Source organism: Phyllobates terribilis, unplaced genomic scaffold, assembly GCF_046119375.1.
Source record: "Phyllobates terribilis strain yellow unplaced genomic scaffold, ASM4611937v1 Scaffold_5__5_contigs__length_657084704, whole genome shotgun sequence".
Lineage (NCBI taxonomy): Eukaryota > Metazoa > Chordata > Amphibia > Anura > Dendrobatidae > Phyllobates > Phyllobates terribilis.
The window spans coordinates 433,718,649-433,739,636 of record NW_027362765.1 but is presented as its reverse complement, the minus strand read 5'-3'; the positions used below and the strand labels follow the sequence as shown (position 1 = coordinate 433,739,636).

Sequence of the window (20,988 nt, the reverse complement as noted above, 5' to 3'; positions counted from 1 at the left end):
AATAAAAGTACACATATTTGGTATTGCTGCGTCCGGAACAACCTGACCTATAAAACTGTCCCACTAGTTAACCCCTTCAGTGAACACGGTAAAAAAAAAAAAAAAAAAACGAAGCAAAAAACAATGCTTTATCACCATACCGCCAAACAAAAAGTGGAATAACACGCGATCAAAAAGACGCAAATAAATAAAAATGATACCGCTGAAAACATCATCTCGTCCCGCAAAAAACAAGCTGCCATACAGCTCCATCAGCTGAAAAATAAAAAAGTTATAGCTCTCACAATAAAGCGATACAAAAAAATATTTTTTTCTATAAAATAGCTTTTATTGTGTATAAGCGCCAAAACATAGAAAAATGATACAAATGTGGTACTGCTGTAAACGTACTGACCCGAAGAATAAAGCTACCTCATCAATTTTACCACACGCGGAACAGAATAAAAAAAAAAAACAAACAATTCCTGAATTGTTGGTTTTTGTTTATTCTGCCTCCCAAAAATCGGAATAGAAAGCGATCAAAAAATGTCACGTGCCTGAAAATGGCACCAATAACAACGTCAAGTCATCCCGCAAAAAACAAGCCGTCACATGACTGTCTGCCAAAATCTGGAAAATTATAGCTCTCAAAATATGGCGATGCAAAAACTAGATTTTACAAAAAATGCGTCTTTTAGTGTGTGACAGCTGTCAGTCATAAAAACCCCATATGATTCTGGCATTGCTGTAATCACACCGACCCGAAGAATAAAGTCGTCTAATCACTTATACCGCACAAGGAACGGCGTCAAAAATAAACTCTTGGGTTAGGATTGGGCTAGGGTTAGGGCTGGGTTTGGGGCTAGGGTTGTGCTGGGGCTAGGGTTGTGCTGGGGCTAGGGTTGTGCTTGGGTTAGGGCTGGGGTTGGGATTTTTTTCAAAAGTAAGAAAAAAAGATGACGATATGGCAACTAGTGTTGAGAGCAAGTGCTCGCTACTTGAGTTTGCATCACGTGCTCTGGTATGCATTGAGTATCGTGGGTATTTGAGTGACATGCTCGAGTCTCTGCCTCATATGCTTCGCAGCCAAAAAACTTTAAGGGGATTGCCTGCCATGCACGAGCGATCCCCGCATGTTTTTTTTTGGGTGTCTAATAACCGTGAAACATGCGGAGCAGGGACTCGAGCATGTCACTCGAGCACACGCTGTACATGGTGCATACCTGAGTACCCGATGCAAACTCAAGTAGCGAGCACTTGCGCTCAAGAATAATGACAACTTATTCAATATGATGACCTAATGTAAACAAATTCTGTGCCGTACCTCTGGGTTCAAAATGTTCACTATACACCTTAATAAAATCCTTGAGGGGTATAGTTTCCAAAATGGGGACACTTGTGGGGGAGCTCCACTGTTTAGGCACATCACGGGCTCTCCAAACGCGACATGGTGTCCGCTAACAAATTGAATGGAAAATCGGCTCAAATTGTTAGCTGACGCCATGTTGCTTTTGGAGAGCTCCTGTGTGCCCAAACATTGGAGCTCCCCCACAAGTGACCCCATTTTGGAAACTAGACCCCCCAAGGCACCTATCTAGATGCATAGTGAGCACTTGGAATCCCCAAGTGCTTCACAAATTGATTCGTAAAAATGAAAAAGTGAAAAAAAAACCACTTTTTCATTTTTATGAATCAATTTGTGAAGCACCTGGGGTTCCAAGTGCTCACTATGAATCTAGATAGGTGCCTTGGGGGGTCTAGTTTCCAAAATGGGGTCACTTGTGGGGGAGCTCCAATGTTTGGGCACGCAGGGACTCTCTAAATGCAACATGGTATCCGCTAACAAATTGAATGGAAAATAGGCTCAAATTGTTAGCGGACACCACATTGCGTTTGGAGAGCCCCTCTGTGCCCAAACTTTGGAGCTCCCCCACAAGTGACCCCATTTTGGAAACTAGACCCCCCAAGGCACCTTTCTAGATGCATAGTGAGCACTTGGAACCCCCAGGTGCTTCACAAATTGATTCGTAATAATGAAAAAGTGAAAAAAAAAACACTTTTTCATTTTTATGAATCAATTTGTGAAGCACCTGGGGTTCCAAGTGCTCACTATGAATCTAGATAGGTGCCTTGGGGGGTCTAGTTTCCAAAATGGGGTCACTTGTGGGGGAGCTCCAATGTTTGGGCACACAGGGACTCTCCAAATGCAACATGATATCCGCTAACAAATTGTCGGCTCAAATTGTTAGCGGATATCATGTTGCATTTGGAGAGTCCCTGTGTGCCCAAACATTGGAGCTTCCCCACAAGTGACCCCATTTTGGAAACTAGACCCCCCAAGGCACCTATCTAGATGAATAGTGAGCACTTGGAACCCTTAGGTGCTTCACAAATTGATTCGTAAAAATGAAAAAGTGTTTTTTTTTTCACTTTTTCATTATTACGAATCAATTTGTGAAGCACCTGGGGGTTCCAAGTGCTCACTATGCATCTAGAAAGGTGCCTTGGCGGGTCTAGTTTCCAAAATGGGGTCACTTGTGGGGGAGCTCCAAAGTTTGGGCACAGAGGGGGTCTCCAAACGCAATGTGGTGTCCGCTAACAATTTGAGCCGATTTTCCATTCAATTTGTTAGCGGATACCATGTTGCATTTAGAGAGTCCCTGTGTGCCCAAACATTGGAACTCCCCCACAAGTGACCCCATTTTGGAAACTAGACCCCCCAAGGCACCTATCTAGATGCATAGTGAGCACTTGGAACCCCAGGTGCTTCACAAATTGATTCGTAAAAATGAAAAAGTGTTTTTTTTTTCACTTTTTCATTATTACGAATCAATTTGTGAAGCACCTGGGGGTTCCAAGTGCTCACTATGCATCTAGAAAGGTGCCTTGGGGGGTCTAGTTTCCAAAATGGGGTCACTTGTGGGGGAGCTCCAAAGTTAGGGCACAGAGGGGTTCTCCAAACGCAATGTGGTGTCCGCTAACAATTTGAGCCGATTTTCCATTCAATTTGTTAGCGGATACCATGTTGCATTTAGAGAGTCCCTGTGTGCCCAAACATTGGAGCTCCCCCACAAGTGACCCCATTTTGGAAACTAGACCCCCCAAGGCACCTATCTAGATGCATAGTGAGCACTTGGAACCCCTATTATTTATTATTATAGCGCCATTAATTCCATGGTGCTTTACATGTTTAGAAGGGGTATACATAGCAAAGAACAAGTACAATAATTTGAACAAAAATGAGTTGGTGACTGGTACAGGAGGAGAGAGGACAATGACTGCAAGGGCTCACAATCTACAACATCTATACAAAACACATGATAACAAAGGACTAAATAAGTTTTCATCCATCCAACTATACCTGAGCAGATGACTCCAGCATCTTCATTGTGTCCACAGTTATGTACTGTAAATGGTTGGTGTGGACAATCCCATACGTGTCGTTCATTACCGGTACATTGCACATCATCCAATACAATTAATCCTTGTCCTTGTCCAAATGCAGCACTGCCATTAAATGCAAGAGCTTGGCCACAATTTAACTGCCGGCATACAACTTGTGCAGCATTAATATCCCAATAATCATCACACACAGTTCCCCATGCTCCGTTATAGAGGATTTCAACACGACCGTTACATTGACCATTGCCATTTACCAGTCTTAAAGACATGTCTAAACCTAAAAAAAAAGGAAAATTGTCATTTCAAAAATCTATTTACTGTGGAAGTTTCCAATGCTTAGCACATCAGGGGCTTTCCAAACGCAACAAGACATCAACCAATGATTTCAGCTAATTTTGAGTTCCAAATGTCAAATTACTCTCCTTTACTACCGAGCCCTGGCGTGCGATCAAACAGTACTTTTTTACACATATGGGGTATCAGTGTACTCGGAAGAAATAGTACAAAAATTTTCATGATGTAATTTATTCTGTTTCACTTATAAAATAAAAAAATTTGGGGCTGAAACCCCATTTTTGTCTTTAAAGGTAGATTTTTTTATTGTCACAGTTCAACGTTATAAAATTCTGTGAAGCACCTGGGGGATCAAAATGTTCACCACACATCTAGATAAATTCCTTGAGGGGTGTAGTTTCCAAAATGGGAAGAAATTCCTCTGTTTAGGCGCATGAGGGGCTCTCAAAATGCGATATTGCATTCGCTAATGATTCCAGACAATTTTGAGTTCCAAAAGTCAAATGGCGCTCCTTTTCTTTTAAGGTCTTCCGTGAGACCAAACAGTAGCTTTCCATCATATATGGGGTATCGGTGTACTCAGGAGAAATGCACAACATATTTTTTGATGCATATTCTCCTGTTACCCTTGTGAAAATGCAAAATTTGGGGCTTAAACAGAAATTTTGTTGTAAAAATATGACTCCTTGCTCTTGGCAAAAAGCAGCATTGCCTTGAAACATAAGAGCATTGCCAAACTCTAACCACTTGCATACAACTTGTACATCCCTTGTATAACAGTAATTATCACACCTAGTTCCTCATGATTCATTAAAGAAGATTTCTACAGAACCACTATCTTTTATCAGCCGCAAAACCAGGTCAAAAGAAAAAGATAATCAGTGACTTCCAAAAACAATTTACCATACATTATCTCATGGGTATACATTATCTCATGACATAATATGCATTACTATGTCACAGATTCAGGTCCCACCCCTGGGACCCTAATCTATCTGGATAATTAATCCTAATCTTGTTTGATTATTTAATTAGAAAAAATAGTAACATTTCTAAAATAAAAATATAATGAGAAGCGTTGAAAGTTTAAAATGTTCTTTGTTACATCATTGCTACTGTTCAAAGACCATCAGGATTCCTTCATTGGGGTGTTGATGACCTCACAAAGGAGTTCTACTCCCACATACAACCATTTAGGATTTAATAAGAAGGGAACTAAAGTACCTCAGTCCATTAAGATTTTCTTATGAATAGCTATTTATTGTTTCAGGCGCCCTTAGTGTTTGAAAGTATGAAAATGGGAGCATGGCCTGAAGTCCTGTCATGTAAGACGCAGAATTTCTGAGCTCTGTGTCTGTGAGGACACCCTATAAAGCGACTGATATCTCTACGAAAAGAAGCTGGTCTCGTCTGAATCCTTTTGGAGAAGATACAGATTAGTCTCTGGATCATTTTAAGACCACCCGTGTCTTTTTACACCCTGGCACAGCCGAGATATTGACTTTGAAACAGACATGACAGGCCGATGAGTGGAGCCGCAGTACAGACCCCTGCGCCATAATAAATAGCGCTCCATTTTCAGCTGCTAGTGTGGCCATCAAGTGATGGTCACTTATTTTATTTATATAAACTGCCTCTGGATCTCTATGGGTCCTTATTAAATAATCCTCACCTCCCTATATGCCGGCACACCCGAGTGGATACTGCTCTTAACAAGTAGGTACGGACGCTGCGGTCTGGGGAGAAGAGCCGCAGTACGAATCCTTGCGCCCAAAATAGTGCCCTGTTCTCGTCTATTTGCGTGGCCATCTGGCGATGGTCACGCCGAAAATTCATCTTTTTCATCCCCAGCCCGCTCCTATCTCCCCTGCAAGTGGCACACCGGTGCAATATCCCCTCCATAGAGAGCATCTGCCGGACAATCCAGGAAAGTCCCTGCTACGGATCATTGCGCGTGCCTGCGGTCTCCGTCCAGCTCTGTCATACACGCTGAGGAGCGCTACAAGTGAATACTCAACATCCCTACAGACACCAGGGATTTAATCTAAAGTATCAGATCACCCTCTTTCTTTTATTACAGAGAGGAACCCTAAAAAAACATTTCAAGATTTTGGCCAGACCTAAATATTGCGATCTAAAAAATGACAGTTTAACTGCAGCACCTCATAAGAAATCCCTCCGCAGTTTATAACTTCATAGCAACCATTTTCCTCTTGCTCCCTCATAAACAGTGGTTAATATCCTAGGTGTGTATGGACTACAAAAACATAGATAATACCTCTGCTTTCATCCACTCAATATCTACCAGATGTGGAAGCTCTGTCTCAATCAGACTTAGTAAATGAAGAAAAACCCCTCAATTTCCATGCCATACACTCTGCATTAGGTTCTCACAGTCAATAATAAACCTATCCACTATAGTTCCTTTGGTCAATATCTATCACCATTGAATTATACAAGTGACTTACTCTACTCTGTGAACCTATTATGTTCGGCACTGAATTCACCTACTAATCCATAATAAATCTCATCTGAATCCATTATAGGAGTGAGCAACAACTTTGTCTCTTCTGGTGAAGTCTCTGATCTGGGGTTTCCCCTCACCATATACAGCCCTAATCCTAACCTACACTTTATCCTCCCTATTCAGGATCTCATCATCAATTATCTTATTATACTTTTCCAAGTTTCTTTTCCATCCTCCAAAATGGACAAAAGTGGTCTCAAAACTAAATCCACAAGCTCCGTAAACATTAAATCTGCACACAACATAAAAATGGGCTCTCAGAAAGAAAATCAGAGCCTTCTTCAAAACACTAGACACACTTCTCTCTCATCTACTTCAGAGGAATCCCCTAACTCGATTAGCCCTTTGAAATCCAGATCTCCCTTAAGGAGACTAGATAACAACCCGGAGTCTTCCAGACAAAAACAATTTGGTGGACAACCAAAATCCAACATTAATAATTCTATTAAATCTGGTATAAACAAACACCATCTTTCTGCTACTGAAGACCTTCCTGTCGATGAAATGGATTTTTCTGTATCGTCAAAGAGGAAGGAACCTGATGACAGAGAAGTCAAAGACTCTACCTGTCAGGGGTATTCTGGGATTGAAGATGACGTCACCTCTCCCACTCAAAGTCCGGATAGACACCGTCGTAGCCAAAATCAATTGATTTTTTCTTCCCAATCTCCAGATAATAAACTAAAATCCTCAATCAGTTTTGAAGACATTAACTCTTCTAATAAAAACGCCTCTGAAAACTTTATGAGGGAATTGACAAAAGCTTTAAACAACAATATGGAACTAGGCTTTGAACGACAAGCAAATCTTCTCCAATCCACTCTTAATGCCATCACTCAGAGAATTGAAGCTAGTGAAATAAGAATCACTTCCGTTGAAAAAAAAACTGACCATTTGTCAAAATCCCACCAAGATTTGCATCAGGAAATTTCTAAACTTAGATCTTAGCTGTCAGATCTGGAGAATTTATGAAAACATCTCGCAAAATAATTTAACAATCTATCTCAAAGACCTATTTCATAAAACTATTCCGAGTTTTTCTGACCTAGATATGTCTATTGACAGAATCCATCCCCTACCTCATCCCCCAGGTCTTCATCCAGATTCCCCAAGAGATATCATTTTACGAATCCATTTTTTTGTCACCAAAGAGAAGATCCAAAATTTCATCAAGCAGAATAAATCTTTCCCAGATCCATTTTCCCATATTAAATTGTTTGCGGATCTATCTAAAGACACTATCTAAAGACACTATAAACGCTCGGAAATCCTTCGGTGAAGTCACCTCTTCGCTGAGATCTTTGGAGGTTCCCTACTCGTGGGGCTTTCCTACTAAGCTCCTTGTTTTTTTAAAAGGAAAGACTATACCCCTATTCACTCCAGAAGAAGGCATCAAATTTATTTCTTCATTAAAATCTGTCTCTTCAACCAGAGTGAATCGCGGAGTGAGTCTTTGGTTTTTTTTTGGGGACTTCCTCACCACCATTTACAAAACATTTTGGTATTGATAACACCTTTCATGTCATTGCTAACCTTTGAAAATCCACTATGTTTCCTCACTTGTTGAACTCTGCAATCTAGACCTAGTCTCTTTGACGTAAAATATTGATGTTAGGAGGGCGGTTGCAGACAACTTTATTATAATGAAATGCAACCGACCCCGGGGTCCGCGATGCAGCCCTGTGGACTGCTGCCGAACACTTTCTGGGTGAAAAGGAAAGCAGCCAACTTAAATGATAAACCCTTCCGTGTTACTGCACACAGGAACGGGTATAACGGTTCGCTCAATCTCCGTTTACTGCACGGGAGAGGAGCGACCGGAGAAGTAGCTGTAGCCCTGTTAACTACACAGGGACTACGCTGGCGGCGCTAGGATGCGCGTGTGACTATGCCGACGGGTACACGTGCCTCCAGCCGGCGTTCTACCGGACTGAAGGGTACTACTCCACGTGACTGACAGGCGCTAGCCGTGGATAGGACGTCTGCAGGCTGCTCGGGGTGTTAGGTGACCCCTTTGGCAAAGCCAGACTGCTAGACGAAACTACCTTCCTCTATGGAACTAGCCTGCCTCTATGGAACTAGCCTGCCTGACAGAAACTACTCGTGGAGCACAGTCTCCACACAATCGCATCACTGCTCAATGATCAGAGCGCGCCGCCATATTTGGGGGTGGGCCTTTTAAAGACTAAGCCATGCCCGCCGACGCGCCATTGGTGACGCCACCCGTGGACCAATCAGGCGGTGCCAGGTCACCGAGTCAGGTGGGTGCCAAACCACCAATCACGATCTGCCAGGTCACGGGCATGCTCAGTGCGGCAAATCCTGAACTTAGACTCCAAACGCCCTGTCTCCCTCTGCAACCTATTCTTAACATTGCTAGGTAGCAATACACAGGAGACAATCTGTAGGTCTCGTGGACCAGCTAGGCGTTGGGGCTGCCGATGACGCTGAGCAGAATCAGCCCCAGCTGGACTGAAATGGGTAACCACAGGAGGTCCTGGACCCATTTTGAATCCAGCCACAGACCGACACCTAACATTATCTCCCCCTCTAACTTCACTCTCCACTTGAAACTCATTTTCCTCCATGAGCAGGGGGGCAAAAATGTGGTCCACTTGGTCACAGAGGGGATTCACAGAACCGTGACCCCTCTGGTGTACAGGGTACCCTTTTTTAAAGCGGGGGGTCAAACCTCACAGATTCCCCGCGTACTTTATTATTACGAGCCGTGAGCCACACTCTGTCGTCCAGATAGAATACAGAAGCAGGACGACGAGAAGTGACAACCGACTCTCTATGTGTGGAGTCCGTCACGGGTAACAGATGGGGAAGACCCGCCGGACTTTGGCGGAAAGATTTATCTCCCACACAGACGGGACACGCGAGGACAAAGTCCTTAACGTCCTAGCGCCACCGGGACCACCAATAGGACCGTTGAAGGGACTTAGTGGTACGTTTGACCCCCAGATGAGCTCCGATCTTAGGGGCATGAGCTCAGGAGAGCACCATATTCTGTAGATTAGGGGAAACAAACGTCCTCCCCGATGGAACCTGGTTAGAGGACACAGCAGCCACCCTCTCTACCTGAGAGTTCCTTTTGACATAGTCTGACAAGACCCGGGTCCTGGGGACAGACAAAGAATCTGTACCGGAAGCCACAACGGTAGAGGGATCAGAGACTACCCTCCGGGTTACTGCGACCATACACTGAGATGCACAATTCTCACTACAGGAAGAAATTTCCCCTGTATTCCAGTCAATGTGTGGAGTATGACAACTTAACCAGGGGAGACCCAATAACACCTCGTCTAATCCACCGGGAATAATAAGAAATGAGATGACCTCCCGGTGGCCCTGAGGAAATGACATGGTGAGGGGAATCGACTGGTGGGTGATTTGCGCGTCCAAGAGTGAACCATTGACAACATTAATGTTCATGGGTCTTGACAGTAACTCTAAAGGGATGGCATGCCTCTGGGCAAACGTAGATGATAAAAAATTGCCATCAGCACCAGAGTCCACCCACGCCTTGGCAGTAACTGCAGATGTACCAAAGGACAATGACACATTATATAATAATTTGGAGGAAGAAGTCCCAGAATTTAATACACCTCCTCCAACGGTGGTAAGACCAACTCGTTTACCCGACTGCTTGGAACCCTTATTAACGGGGGACTCCAAGAGATGAGCAGGACGGGAACGAGAAGAGTTAGACTCAGTTCGAGATATATCCATAGCCTCAGGCTCCGGATCGGACGTCTCGGGTTTGGAAATGGGTCTAGAGAAGGATGGTGCCAACTGATATTGAGGTCTGGCAACCTCCAGCTCTAACTTGTGTTCCGCATGACGCAAGTCTATACGGTTAGCGAGAGATTTTAACCTTCGTCAGGCTGCATAATTTTACAACGTTAACAGGCTGCAGAAGTACAATTGTACCTTCATATATACCTCCACTGTGGGAAGACTTTCTCCTTTACTTGGTTTCAGAAACTAAAGTTCATTCAGCTACAAATGTTATGCTGATATCTAGTGGCCAGTGTTGTTACTGCTCACTTATGTTGCTGTCAATTAAGTTGATTCAAACAAAGCCACTTCCGGGCGAAACGCGCGTCGAGGCTGCCTTGCACTCCCAGCATTCTTTCCCACGCTGCCTTGGACTCCATAGACATGACACAAGGTAATGGAAGCTCCATATCTGGTTCTATAATTCACTGATATGTATACCCTATTGCGCAATTATTACGGTTACAGTCTATTTGACAGCATATAACCATTTTGATATTTACCTGCATGTACTTTACATACAGGATTTTTTGGTCTTATGGTAGACATGCTTTTAGCTTTCCCTAGAGCATTTGTAATCATTATTTTTTGATATGGTCAGTGTTAGGATTCTTCATCCATAGGCAGCATATTTACATCTGCCATCCATTGAATGTTGTTTTGGGGTGTTAGTCTCTTTGCTATACCAGTCACCTCATTATATTACCTTTGAGCTGTCCTCTCTCCCCCTCCCCCATTGTCCTTACTTTGTACTTTATTACTTATATTGATTGTAATTTTTATGATATTTATATATTTTCTTCAATAAAGAATAATTTTTCTAATTTCCCTTATATGTGTCTGTTTGGAGAATACTTATTTATAGACTTTATTATTATTTATTTCGGAGAAATTGTCTTTGAGCCTGGACTTGGCTTACATATATTTTGTATGAAACTTATCACTATAGGTATGATTTTTATACGAAAAATGGATAATAATTAGTATCTACATATTGTTTTACAATGTTTTACTTATATTCAGCACAAAATAAAGATGGTGGCTCTGTTACAATTTTCCTATTGGTCGAAAAAACAATCGAAGATGGAATGAAAATTCTGAAACCGTATACGGTTTACATAATGAATAAATGACATTTATAAATAATTATCACTAGAAATAATTTACTTTTTTATCTGCACTTTAGAATCGAGTTTCATTCTACTTGCCACGTGTTACTGAACTAAATTAAGAAGCCAAAATTCATCTACCAAGTCATCATGAGTGATAGTGATGCTGGATCTAGTTTCCGCCATAATCCAAGAAAACGTGTTTGCAGGTTAGTATCATTTTGTGAAAAGCCAATAATGTAGTATTGTGTAGTATTTCGGAAAATTATTTATTTTTCATTTTTTCATATTTACAGATTTACGTCTGACGAAATAATGCGAATGCTAGAAGAATCTGATTCTGAGCATGAGGAAGAACCATATGTTGCATCTGATGATGAAAACTATGTACCACAAGTGGATGTTACTGAAGAAGATTCAGACATTGAACAAGAAATGGTCATAGAGCAGGAAAAAGAATACGACTCAGACGAAAGTGTTGAGGATGAGTCTGTGCCTCAAAGTGCAGGCGACATTTGGACTGCTAAGGATAAAACTCAATGGTGTAGTGATCCACTGCCAAATGCACAAACAAAATCTCATAATGTCCTACGACAAAGAGGTGGCCCTGCAGCAATCAGCAACCTGTATGCAGCAAAAGAGCTATTCAAGTCAATCATGACTCCCGAGATGTGTGACATCATATTACGAGAAACGAATCGAAAGGCCAAGAGAGTTTGTGATGCTTACAACAACGAACTGGTACAACGTTTTCCTGATTCTTCTGAACGGCCACCACAAAAAACATTCAAGCAATTTACTGAAACGGAACTCCATGCATTTTTGGGCATACTGATTGCTGCTGGTGTGCACAGAGACAACAAAGAGAATCTCGAGGAAATGTGGAATGTTGCTGCTCTGCCTCTTATACGTGCAGCCATGTCTCGTGACCGCTTCAAGATGATACTCAGATTTATCAGATTTGACAACGAAAATACACGTGCAGAACGTGTGCAAACAGATAAAGCTGCACCAATACGGGACATCTGGACAATGCGGAACAGAAATCTGGAGAGAGCCTACAAGCCATATAATTGTATCACCATCGACGAGCAATTATTTCCATTTAGAGGCCATACTAAATTTACCCAGTATATACCTTCAAAACCAGCTAAATATGGCATAAAGATTTTCTGGGCTTGTGACTCGTCAAACGCCTACCCATTACAAGGTCAGCTCTACACTGGGAAACCAACTGATGGTCCTCGACAAGTAAACATTTGTGAACGAACAGTATTAGACCTAGTGAGCTCGTATAAAGGCTCTGGAAGAAATGTCACCACTGATAACTTCTTTACAACCATGGAACTAGCTAAGGTATTGAACTCCTGGAACATGACACTAGTTGGTACAGTGAGAAAAAACAAAAGGTTCCTACCTAGCAACATGCAGCCTGCCAAAGAAAGGCCTGTAAACTCAACAAATTTTGCCTACAATCATGATGCAACAGTCTGTTCATATGTACCAAAGAAGAACAAATCAGTCGTGCTTCTATCATCTATGCACATGACGGGAGAAGTTGAAGAGACACTAGCAGCCAAGCTAGAGATAATAAAATACTACAACAAAACAAAAGGTGGAGTTGATGTTATGGATAAAATATTGGGAGAGTACACTGTGAAACGACGTACATTACGTTGGCCTCTGGCATTTTTCTACAATATGATTGACGTCACTGTGTTAGCATCCTACATCATCTACAGAGAACACAATCCAAGCTTCAGGACAAAGGATCAACGAAGAAAGTTCCTGAAAGATCTCGCAAATCAGCTGTGTATGCCTGCAATTGAAGATCGTAGTACACACCGAATGATGATGAGAAACCATTTTCTTCGAGGTGCAGTAGAAATGGTGCTTGGACGATGCATTCTGGTAGCATCGCAAGCAGCAGCTGGCCCTCAAATACCTCATGGTAGTCGTGGACCCTCCCCTGTTGTTGGTAGTTGCTATGTCTGCCAAGACCTGAGGCGAAAACAACGTAAGACTAGAAAGTCTTGTGTGGTTTGTGTGAAACCCATTTGCGATGAACACTCGGTAGCAAAGACAAGATGAATTACTTGCGAAGAAAATCAATAAAAAAGTTTCTTACATTTTCTTTTATAATGTAAATGAACAGTTTTTTTACTTGTTTATAATAATAAAATAGCATTATCATTAAAAAAAATATTATTCTTTTTTCCTTGCATTATCTTCATTCAAAATATATGAGGGTACATTTGTACCTATGCAGCTTGTTATGGATGCAAAAATATCTTGACCCCTTTTCTCGGAAGGGGGTGGAGATATTTTATTGAAATTTGGCCAATATGTTCTGGACCAAAACTGCAGAGATGTCACAAAATTTCAGCCCTCTACGGCTTTTCCAAAAAAAGTTGTTGCAATTTTAAAACGGAATAGTTACAATTGTACCTACTCAGCCGGACGAAGGTTAACTCCTCCAGGGAGGTTGGGATTTCTCTGGTAGATAGAGCATTTTTAACATGACTAGCCAGACCCTTCCAGAACACCCGGATAAACGACCGCTCAGACCAATCCAGTTCAGCCGCTAGAGTTCTAAACTGGATGGCATAGTGGCTGGCGGTGGCCGAACCCTGAATCAATGCAAGAAGCTTAAGAACTGTATCATGCGTGACCTGAGGACCAAGGAATATACTTTTTAGGGTCTTAACGAAAAGACCCGCATTTGCTACAACCGAATCATTCCGCTCCCATAGAGGAGTAGCCCACTCCAGAGCCCTGTGGGAGAGTAATGAGATGACATAGCCCACTTTGGCTCTTTCGGAGGGGAACCGTGCTTCCATCATCTCCAAGTGAATGGAACATAAATTAATAAAACCCCTGCAAAATTTACTGTCCCCAGAAAATTTTTCCGGGAGAGCAAAACGGGGTAATGGCGCACTTGCAGTGGTTGCTGTATTCACCGCAGCCGAGTTAATAATATTGGCTGCTAAAGAAGCTGCCTGGGTAGCTACTGCAGTGATATCAGTGACCGGGACAGCCTGTTCCAGAGATTTAAGTCTGGCATCAATTCGCTATATATACTGCAGCAATTGCTGGTTGTCGGCCATGTTCGGCAAGACCCTGGCGCTCTGATACTGTTAGGAGGATAGTTGCAGACACCTTTATTATAATGGAACGCAACCGACCCCGGGGTCCGCGATGCAGCCTGGTGGACTGCTGTCGAACACTTTCCGGGTGAAAGGGAAAGCAACCAACTTAAATGATAAACCCTTCCATGTTACTGCACACAGGAACGGGTATAATGGTTCTCTCAATCTCCGTTAACTGCACGGGAGATGCGCGACTGGGGAAGTAGCTGTAGCCCTGTTAACTACACAGGGACTACACTGGCGGCGCTAGGATGCGTGTGTGACTACGCCGACGGGTACACGTGCCTCCAGCCGGCATGCTACCGGACTGAAGGGTACTACTCCACGTGACTGACAGGTGCTAGCCGTGGATAGGACGTCTGCAGGCTTCTCGGGGTGTTAGGCGACCCCTTTGGCAGAGCCAGACTGCAAGATGAAACTACCTGCCTGCATGGAACTAGCCTGCGTTTATGGAACTAGCCTGCCTGACAGAATCTACTCATGTAACACAGTCGTCCACACAATCGCATTACTGCTCAATGATCAGAGCGCGCCGCCATGTTTGTGGGCGGGCCTTTTAAAGACTAAGCCCTGCCCACCGACGCGCCATTGGTGACTCCACCCGTGGACCAATCAGGCGGTGCCAGGTCACCGAGTCAGGTGAGTGCCAAACCACCAATCACGATCCGCCAGGTCACGGGCATGCTCAGTGCGGCAAATCCTGGACTTAGACTCCAAACGCCCTGTCTCCCTCTGCAACCTATGCTGAACATTGCTAGGTACCAATACACAAGAGACAATCCGTACATCTCGTGGACCAGCTTGGTGTCGGGGCTGATGATGATGCTGAGCAGCATCAGCCCCAGCTGGGCCAAAATGGGAGACCACAGAAGGTCCTGGACACATTTCGAATCCAGCCAAAGATCAATGCCTAACAATTGAGTAGGTAAATATTTTTTGTTAGGCAGGTCTTTAATGTACTTTTAGCTATATGTTGTTTGTATTTTTCTCTATTTCCAATTACATTATATGGTTTCTGAAAAGTTATTGGGATGTCCCTCGAGGACCTCTTCACTGAACTTTCCCCCACCAAGAGGAGAGATCCCTTTGTTTGGCGGTGCTCTTTCACGAGAACTTTTTCTTCTATGTTTGTTTCCTTTTAAATATCTCAAGTAAGATTTTATAGTTCATATTTAAATAAATTTCTAATGTACACCGTGACTGCTGTGACTTACTGAGGTCTCACTCTGCGATTCAGAATGTGTTTATTCTGCTGTCTAAGACTTTTACCGTTCTTCACAGCACTTACTGCCTATATTCCATCTCTTAGTTTGACTTAATTTTGCTTGGTTCCATCATTATTTAATTAATATCCTCTTACCCACAAATACATTACACCCCATCATGAGTACCAATTTTCTCTCATACAATGTCAGAGGCCTAAACAGTCCCATGAAAAGGTTCACAATTTGGAGAGAGATCAAAAATAGTCATGCCGACATAATTTGCCTTCAAGAGACCAAATTTAGTAAATCAAGCCACCCATCTTTCCATCAAAGAGACTTTCCCCATATTTTTAAAGCTCTCAATGATAATAAAAAAGCAGGAGTTATTACAATTATAAAGAACACTATCCCTTTTCAACTTGATAGAGGAGCTAGGGGATGACTTGGGCAGATCCCACATATTAGTTTGTTACCTTAATAATTGCCCATGCACCATTGTCAATATCTATGCCCCTAACAAAAGAATTTTCAAATTCCTAGATAAACTTATTAAAAAAATTCAACTAATAAGAAAAGGCGATCTAATTTTACTCGGTGACTTTAATATAGTACCTTATTGCTTTATTGACTCCTCCTCTTCCAAAAGACAATCCTCCCCTAGTCTAAATTCCTGGTTGACAAGAAATTAGTTTTTGATGTCTTTCGATGTATCAACTCATCTTCTAGAGAATACACACATTTCTCTGATGTCCACAACTCCTCTTCTAGAATTGATTTACTGCTTACGGACACCTTCTCTATTTCCAAATTTGTAAAGGTCTCAATCCTACCAAAATCCATCTCTGATCACTCCCCAGTTTGAGGAAAAATTCAAATTGGTCCTAATCTACTAAACAAACAATTATGGAGATGTAATTCCTCCCTCCTACCTTTCCCCTCTATAAATCTGAAATTGAATCATCTATAAACAGTATTTTATTGAAAACACGTCCGATGAAGTAAGTCCGTTTCATATTTGGAACGCTCATAAAGCGTATCCTGATGAAATTATCCTCCATTCACAAGAAGAAATACAGAGAAAAAAATTCCTATTTACAAACCCAATTAAATGTTAAAATAGCCTCACAATCTAACTTAGCCGCCCCTCGCCCACCCTTCAACAAGAAATAATTACACTCATACAAGAACTCAAAAAAGAACTTTCCTCATACGATACATACGTCAAATTATGTAAATTTAAATCATGTAAATTTAAATCTTATTATTCCCTTAACAAGCCATCTAAATTCATGTCCCAGAGAATTAAACATTCCAGAATCAAACAAAGAATTGATAGAATCCTATCTTCATCAGGCAAAATTAAATATCATCCTAAAGATATTGCTGAATCATTCGCCAAATATTACTCAAACTTATATAATCTTGATTCTGACCCTTCCATTAAACCCCCAAATGAGGAATCCATTAACAACTTTCTCTCCAGTATTAATCTCCTTAAAATCAATTTATTAGACCTAGAAACTATTAATATTCCCTTCTCAACTGATGAAATTCTAGCCACAATACAAAAACTCAAATCTATGAAGTATCCTGGTCCTGACGGATTCATCAAGTATTATAAAAATTTTGGCACCCTACTTGCACCTCATCTTGCAACAGTCTTTAATTTGGCCTTGGTGCAGGGCTCCTTTCCAACAGAAATGCTGGAAGCTACAATCATTCTCATCTACAAATCTAAAGGAGATCCTGACCAGGTTAAAAATTACAGACCGATCTCTTTAATTAATTCCGACTTAAAAACATATGCAAAAATATTAGCAAAAAGATTAGAAACAATCTTACCCAAACTCATTAATAACGATCAGATAGGATTCATTGTGGGCCGTCAATCGACCGATGGTACCAGGAGACTTCTAAATATTATAAATAAAATTAATACCTTTAATTTTTCATCTATAATCCTTTCCTTAGACGCCAAAAAGGCCTTTGATAGACTAAATTGGAGATTCCTCAAACTCACCCTTGCCAAATTTAGGTTTAATAATAAAAGTTTGTCCTCTATTTTTGCACTCTATTCTTCCCCTAAGGCCAAAGTATACGCAAACAATCACCTTTCAAACCCCATTTAGATATCAAATGTCACTAGGCAGGGTTGCTCCCTATCTGCTCTATTATTTGCCCTTGCTCTCAAACCTTTAGCCCAATCTATAAGAGATAACCCTGCTATCAAGGGTATCCATACTCCTGCTCGTCACTTCAAAATCGGACTTTTTGCAGATGATTTGATTCTCTCCTTAACTGATCAAGTTACCTCTATAAAAGAACTTTTAACTACTCTAAAAGCCTTTTCTGAAGTCTCACTCTTTAAAATCAATTCTGACAAATGTCAAATTGTTCACTTTAATCTGAAAAGCTCTACCATCGACGACATCAGGAATTTATCCTCTTTCAACTGGGAAAATAAGGAAATACGTATCTGGGAATCTTCCTAACTAAAAATTTGCAATAAGATGGAGAGGGGGCGCCAATAGCGCTGTTACCAAGACAAGTAGTGGTATAAAGGAAAAAGGATGCTCACCTTGGTGAGTTGTGAAATGCAGAACTCATATGATGGTATAGTAGAGTGCTGCAGGAGACACCAAACCTCAAGGGTCCGAGTACCATAAGTTGTGGATGCAAGAAAGTGCCAATGATTCCGCGCTCCTACGGGTCAAAAGAAGGGATGCAATACCCAGTGCTTGATTAAGAGTCCATTTATTTAGTAGCTAAAATCACATGCATTTTGTGGACGTCCTGTCCACTTCATCAGTGCATAGCTTGTGCACTGATGAAGTGGACAGGACATCCACAAAGCGCATCTGATTTTAGCTTCTAAATAAATGAACTCTTAACCAAGCACTGGGTATTGCATCCCTTCTTTTAACTAAAAATTTGAAATCCTTTATTCCTACAGACATGGATAATATTTCTAAAACTATTTCTAATGACCTAATCTCTTTTAACACCTCCGAATTATCTTGGGTAGGTAGGGTAATGGTAGTCAATACCTATATACTCATTAAAATCTTCTATATCTTTAGGACTCTCACCATTATCAATCCTATGTTCTATCTCTCCAAGCTACAGAAATTACTAAACAATTTTATTTGGAATCATAAAAAAATTAGAGTAGCTTCTAAGGTTCTGTATAAAAACAAACTTCATGGTGGATTGAGTCTACCAAACCTTCACGCATACTACTTCGCTAATTTAGTTAAACAAAGTAATGGGTGGTTTAACCTTAAATTCACTCCTGCTTGGCTAGACCTAGAATTAGCTCATAACAATTACCAACCCTTGAGAAACCTTCTATTTAAACATTTGCTTAATCCAAAGTCTCATGAACCAACCCATCCCATTCTACAAGCTATCATCTTCACTTGGAAAGCATTGGCCAAACCTAGAAAAAAAATAAAAAAATCAGACCAAATCAAAACCTCTCCTTCCTGTCTGTCAATTTAATTCTTGATCAACATTCAATTCATTGGTGGAATTCAGTTGGCCTCCAAAAAATAAAAGATATTTGTAATGGCTCCAGTTTTACTCCCTTCAAGGATTTAAAAAAGAAACATAATCTTTCTGTGACTGTTTTTTTATATTATACATCTCTGAAGGATAATTAAAACACTATCTTATCTAACAAAGCTCCTCTATCTGAGGTTACATGTAACCTAATTAATGATGAGGATCACAAGGTCTTCTTGAGCACTAAATATCTTTACAATACTTTTAATGACGACATGCACAAGTGGGAAACAGATCTAAACAAAATATTCAACCCTGAACAATGGGAGAATGCAATAGATTACTCCTATTCTTCAAATATCTCTATGCTCCTTCATGAGTCTTTCTTCAAAATTTTATCCAGATGGTACCTCAGCCCTGTTAGACTCGCTCATTTTTCTAATGATGGTTCCTCTCTTTGCTGGAGAAACTGCAGCCAACCAGGCACACTTTTTCACATTTTTTGGAGCTGCCCCAAAATTAAATCACTTTGGAGCAGGCTTTTTCTCTGATAACAAATTTATTCAATAATAATTTCCCAATTACTCCTCAAATGGCCCTCCTCTCTCTAGATTTAGAAAATGTTGAACCTTTTCAAAGACAAGTTCTGATACACATCTTTCTCGTAACCAAGAATTCTATTGCCGCTCTTTGGAAGGATTCTCAACCTTATAAACTTTGTGTACTTTGAAAAAATCTCTCTCCATAGCTCATTAGAATCTAGATATGCCCTAATCAATAAATATCTTCCTAAATATCACAAAAAATGGAACTGCTGGACCTCAAAATTCCCTTGATTCTCTTCTCTTTGACATTGTTATTTGAATAATTCTCATTTTTCAATTGGTACTTTCAGGGGTAACTTAAATATTGATTATATATAGTATAAACCTAATGATAATTCTCAAACATTTTTGTTTTTGTATTTTTATCTTTAATTTTTTCACTGCAATACTGCTCTTGTTACTATCTACTTTGTAACAAATTAAGATCTCCCTTTTTCACTACCCTCCCCCTCCTTTTTCCTTGTCCATGGAAAAGAAAATAAATTTCTCACCTCCCCTCCCTCCCCTCCCCTTTCCTTCCCCTTTTTATCATTCCATTCCCTTTGTTAAATCTAAATTTAATAAAAATTATTGGAAAAGAAAGTATGAAAATATGCTCAATTTGAACACTTATACAAACAACATGATAGGATCACAGATGACTACATAGGATTTAATCCATTCAAATATACCTGAGCAGACGACTCCAGCATCTTCATTGTGTCCACAGTTATGTACTGTAAATGGTTGGTGTGGACAGTCCCATACGTGTAGTTCATTACCAGTACATTGCACATCATCCAATACAATTAATCCTTGTCCTTGGCCAAATGCAGCACTGCCATTAAATGCAAGAGCTTGGCCACAATTTAACTGCTGGCATACAACTTGTGCAGCATTAATATCCCAATAATCATCGCACACAGTTCCCCATGCTCCATTATAGAGTATTTCAACACGGCCATTGCATTGACCATTGCCATTTACCAGTCTTAAAGACATGTCTGAACCTAAAAAAATGATATGGAAAATGTTAATTTCAAAAAATAATTCCCTGAAATTTTGTCAAAAAAGTATTCCCATTCTGCATGGAAAATTATATAAATGTGTAATAAACAATGATAAGGCTACAATGCTGGCCAGGGGCACTGAACTGGACAACTGCAGTCTGAATCGGGATGCCAGCATTCTGGACCCTGCCATCCTTCCACCATTGATGTATTACAGGAGTTCATTTTCTCCTTTAACCTAAAAGAACATATTAAGTATGAAGCTGAAGATAACACTTGAAGGAGGTTAAGAATTTATTAAATGGAGAAAATCTATGAGTGGAAACAAAATGATTGCGACTGTTTGACAGCTTTAATACATGTGAGGACTGCCTGTTTTTCCAGCATTCCTCACATGTATTAAAGCTGACAAACAGTCGCAAATCATGTTCACGAACCGACG

The 20,988-nt window shown here is 40.9% G+C and overlaps 1 protein-coding gene across 1 annotated transcript in view; it reads right to left on the bottom strand.

The window, feature by feature from the left end:
• Positions 1-20,988, bottom strand: part of LOC141271605 (scavenger receptor cysteine-rich domain-containing protein DMBT1-like) — a 44,106-nt gene that overhangs the window by 9,898 nt on the left and 13,220 nt on the right. Inside the window, exons 5-6 of the mRNA XM_073681648.1 lie at positions 20,215-20,546; positions 3,341-3,650 (exon numbers count right to left, since the gene is read on the bottom strand). Of these exons, the coding sequence (XP_073537749.1) occupies positions 3,341-3,650; positions 20,215-20,546 (642 nt within the window). The remainder of the gene's footprint in view (positions 1-3,340; positions 3,651-20,214; positions 20,547-20,988) is intronic.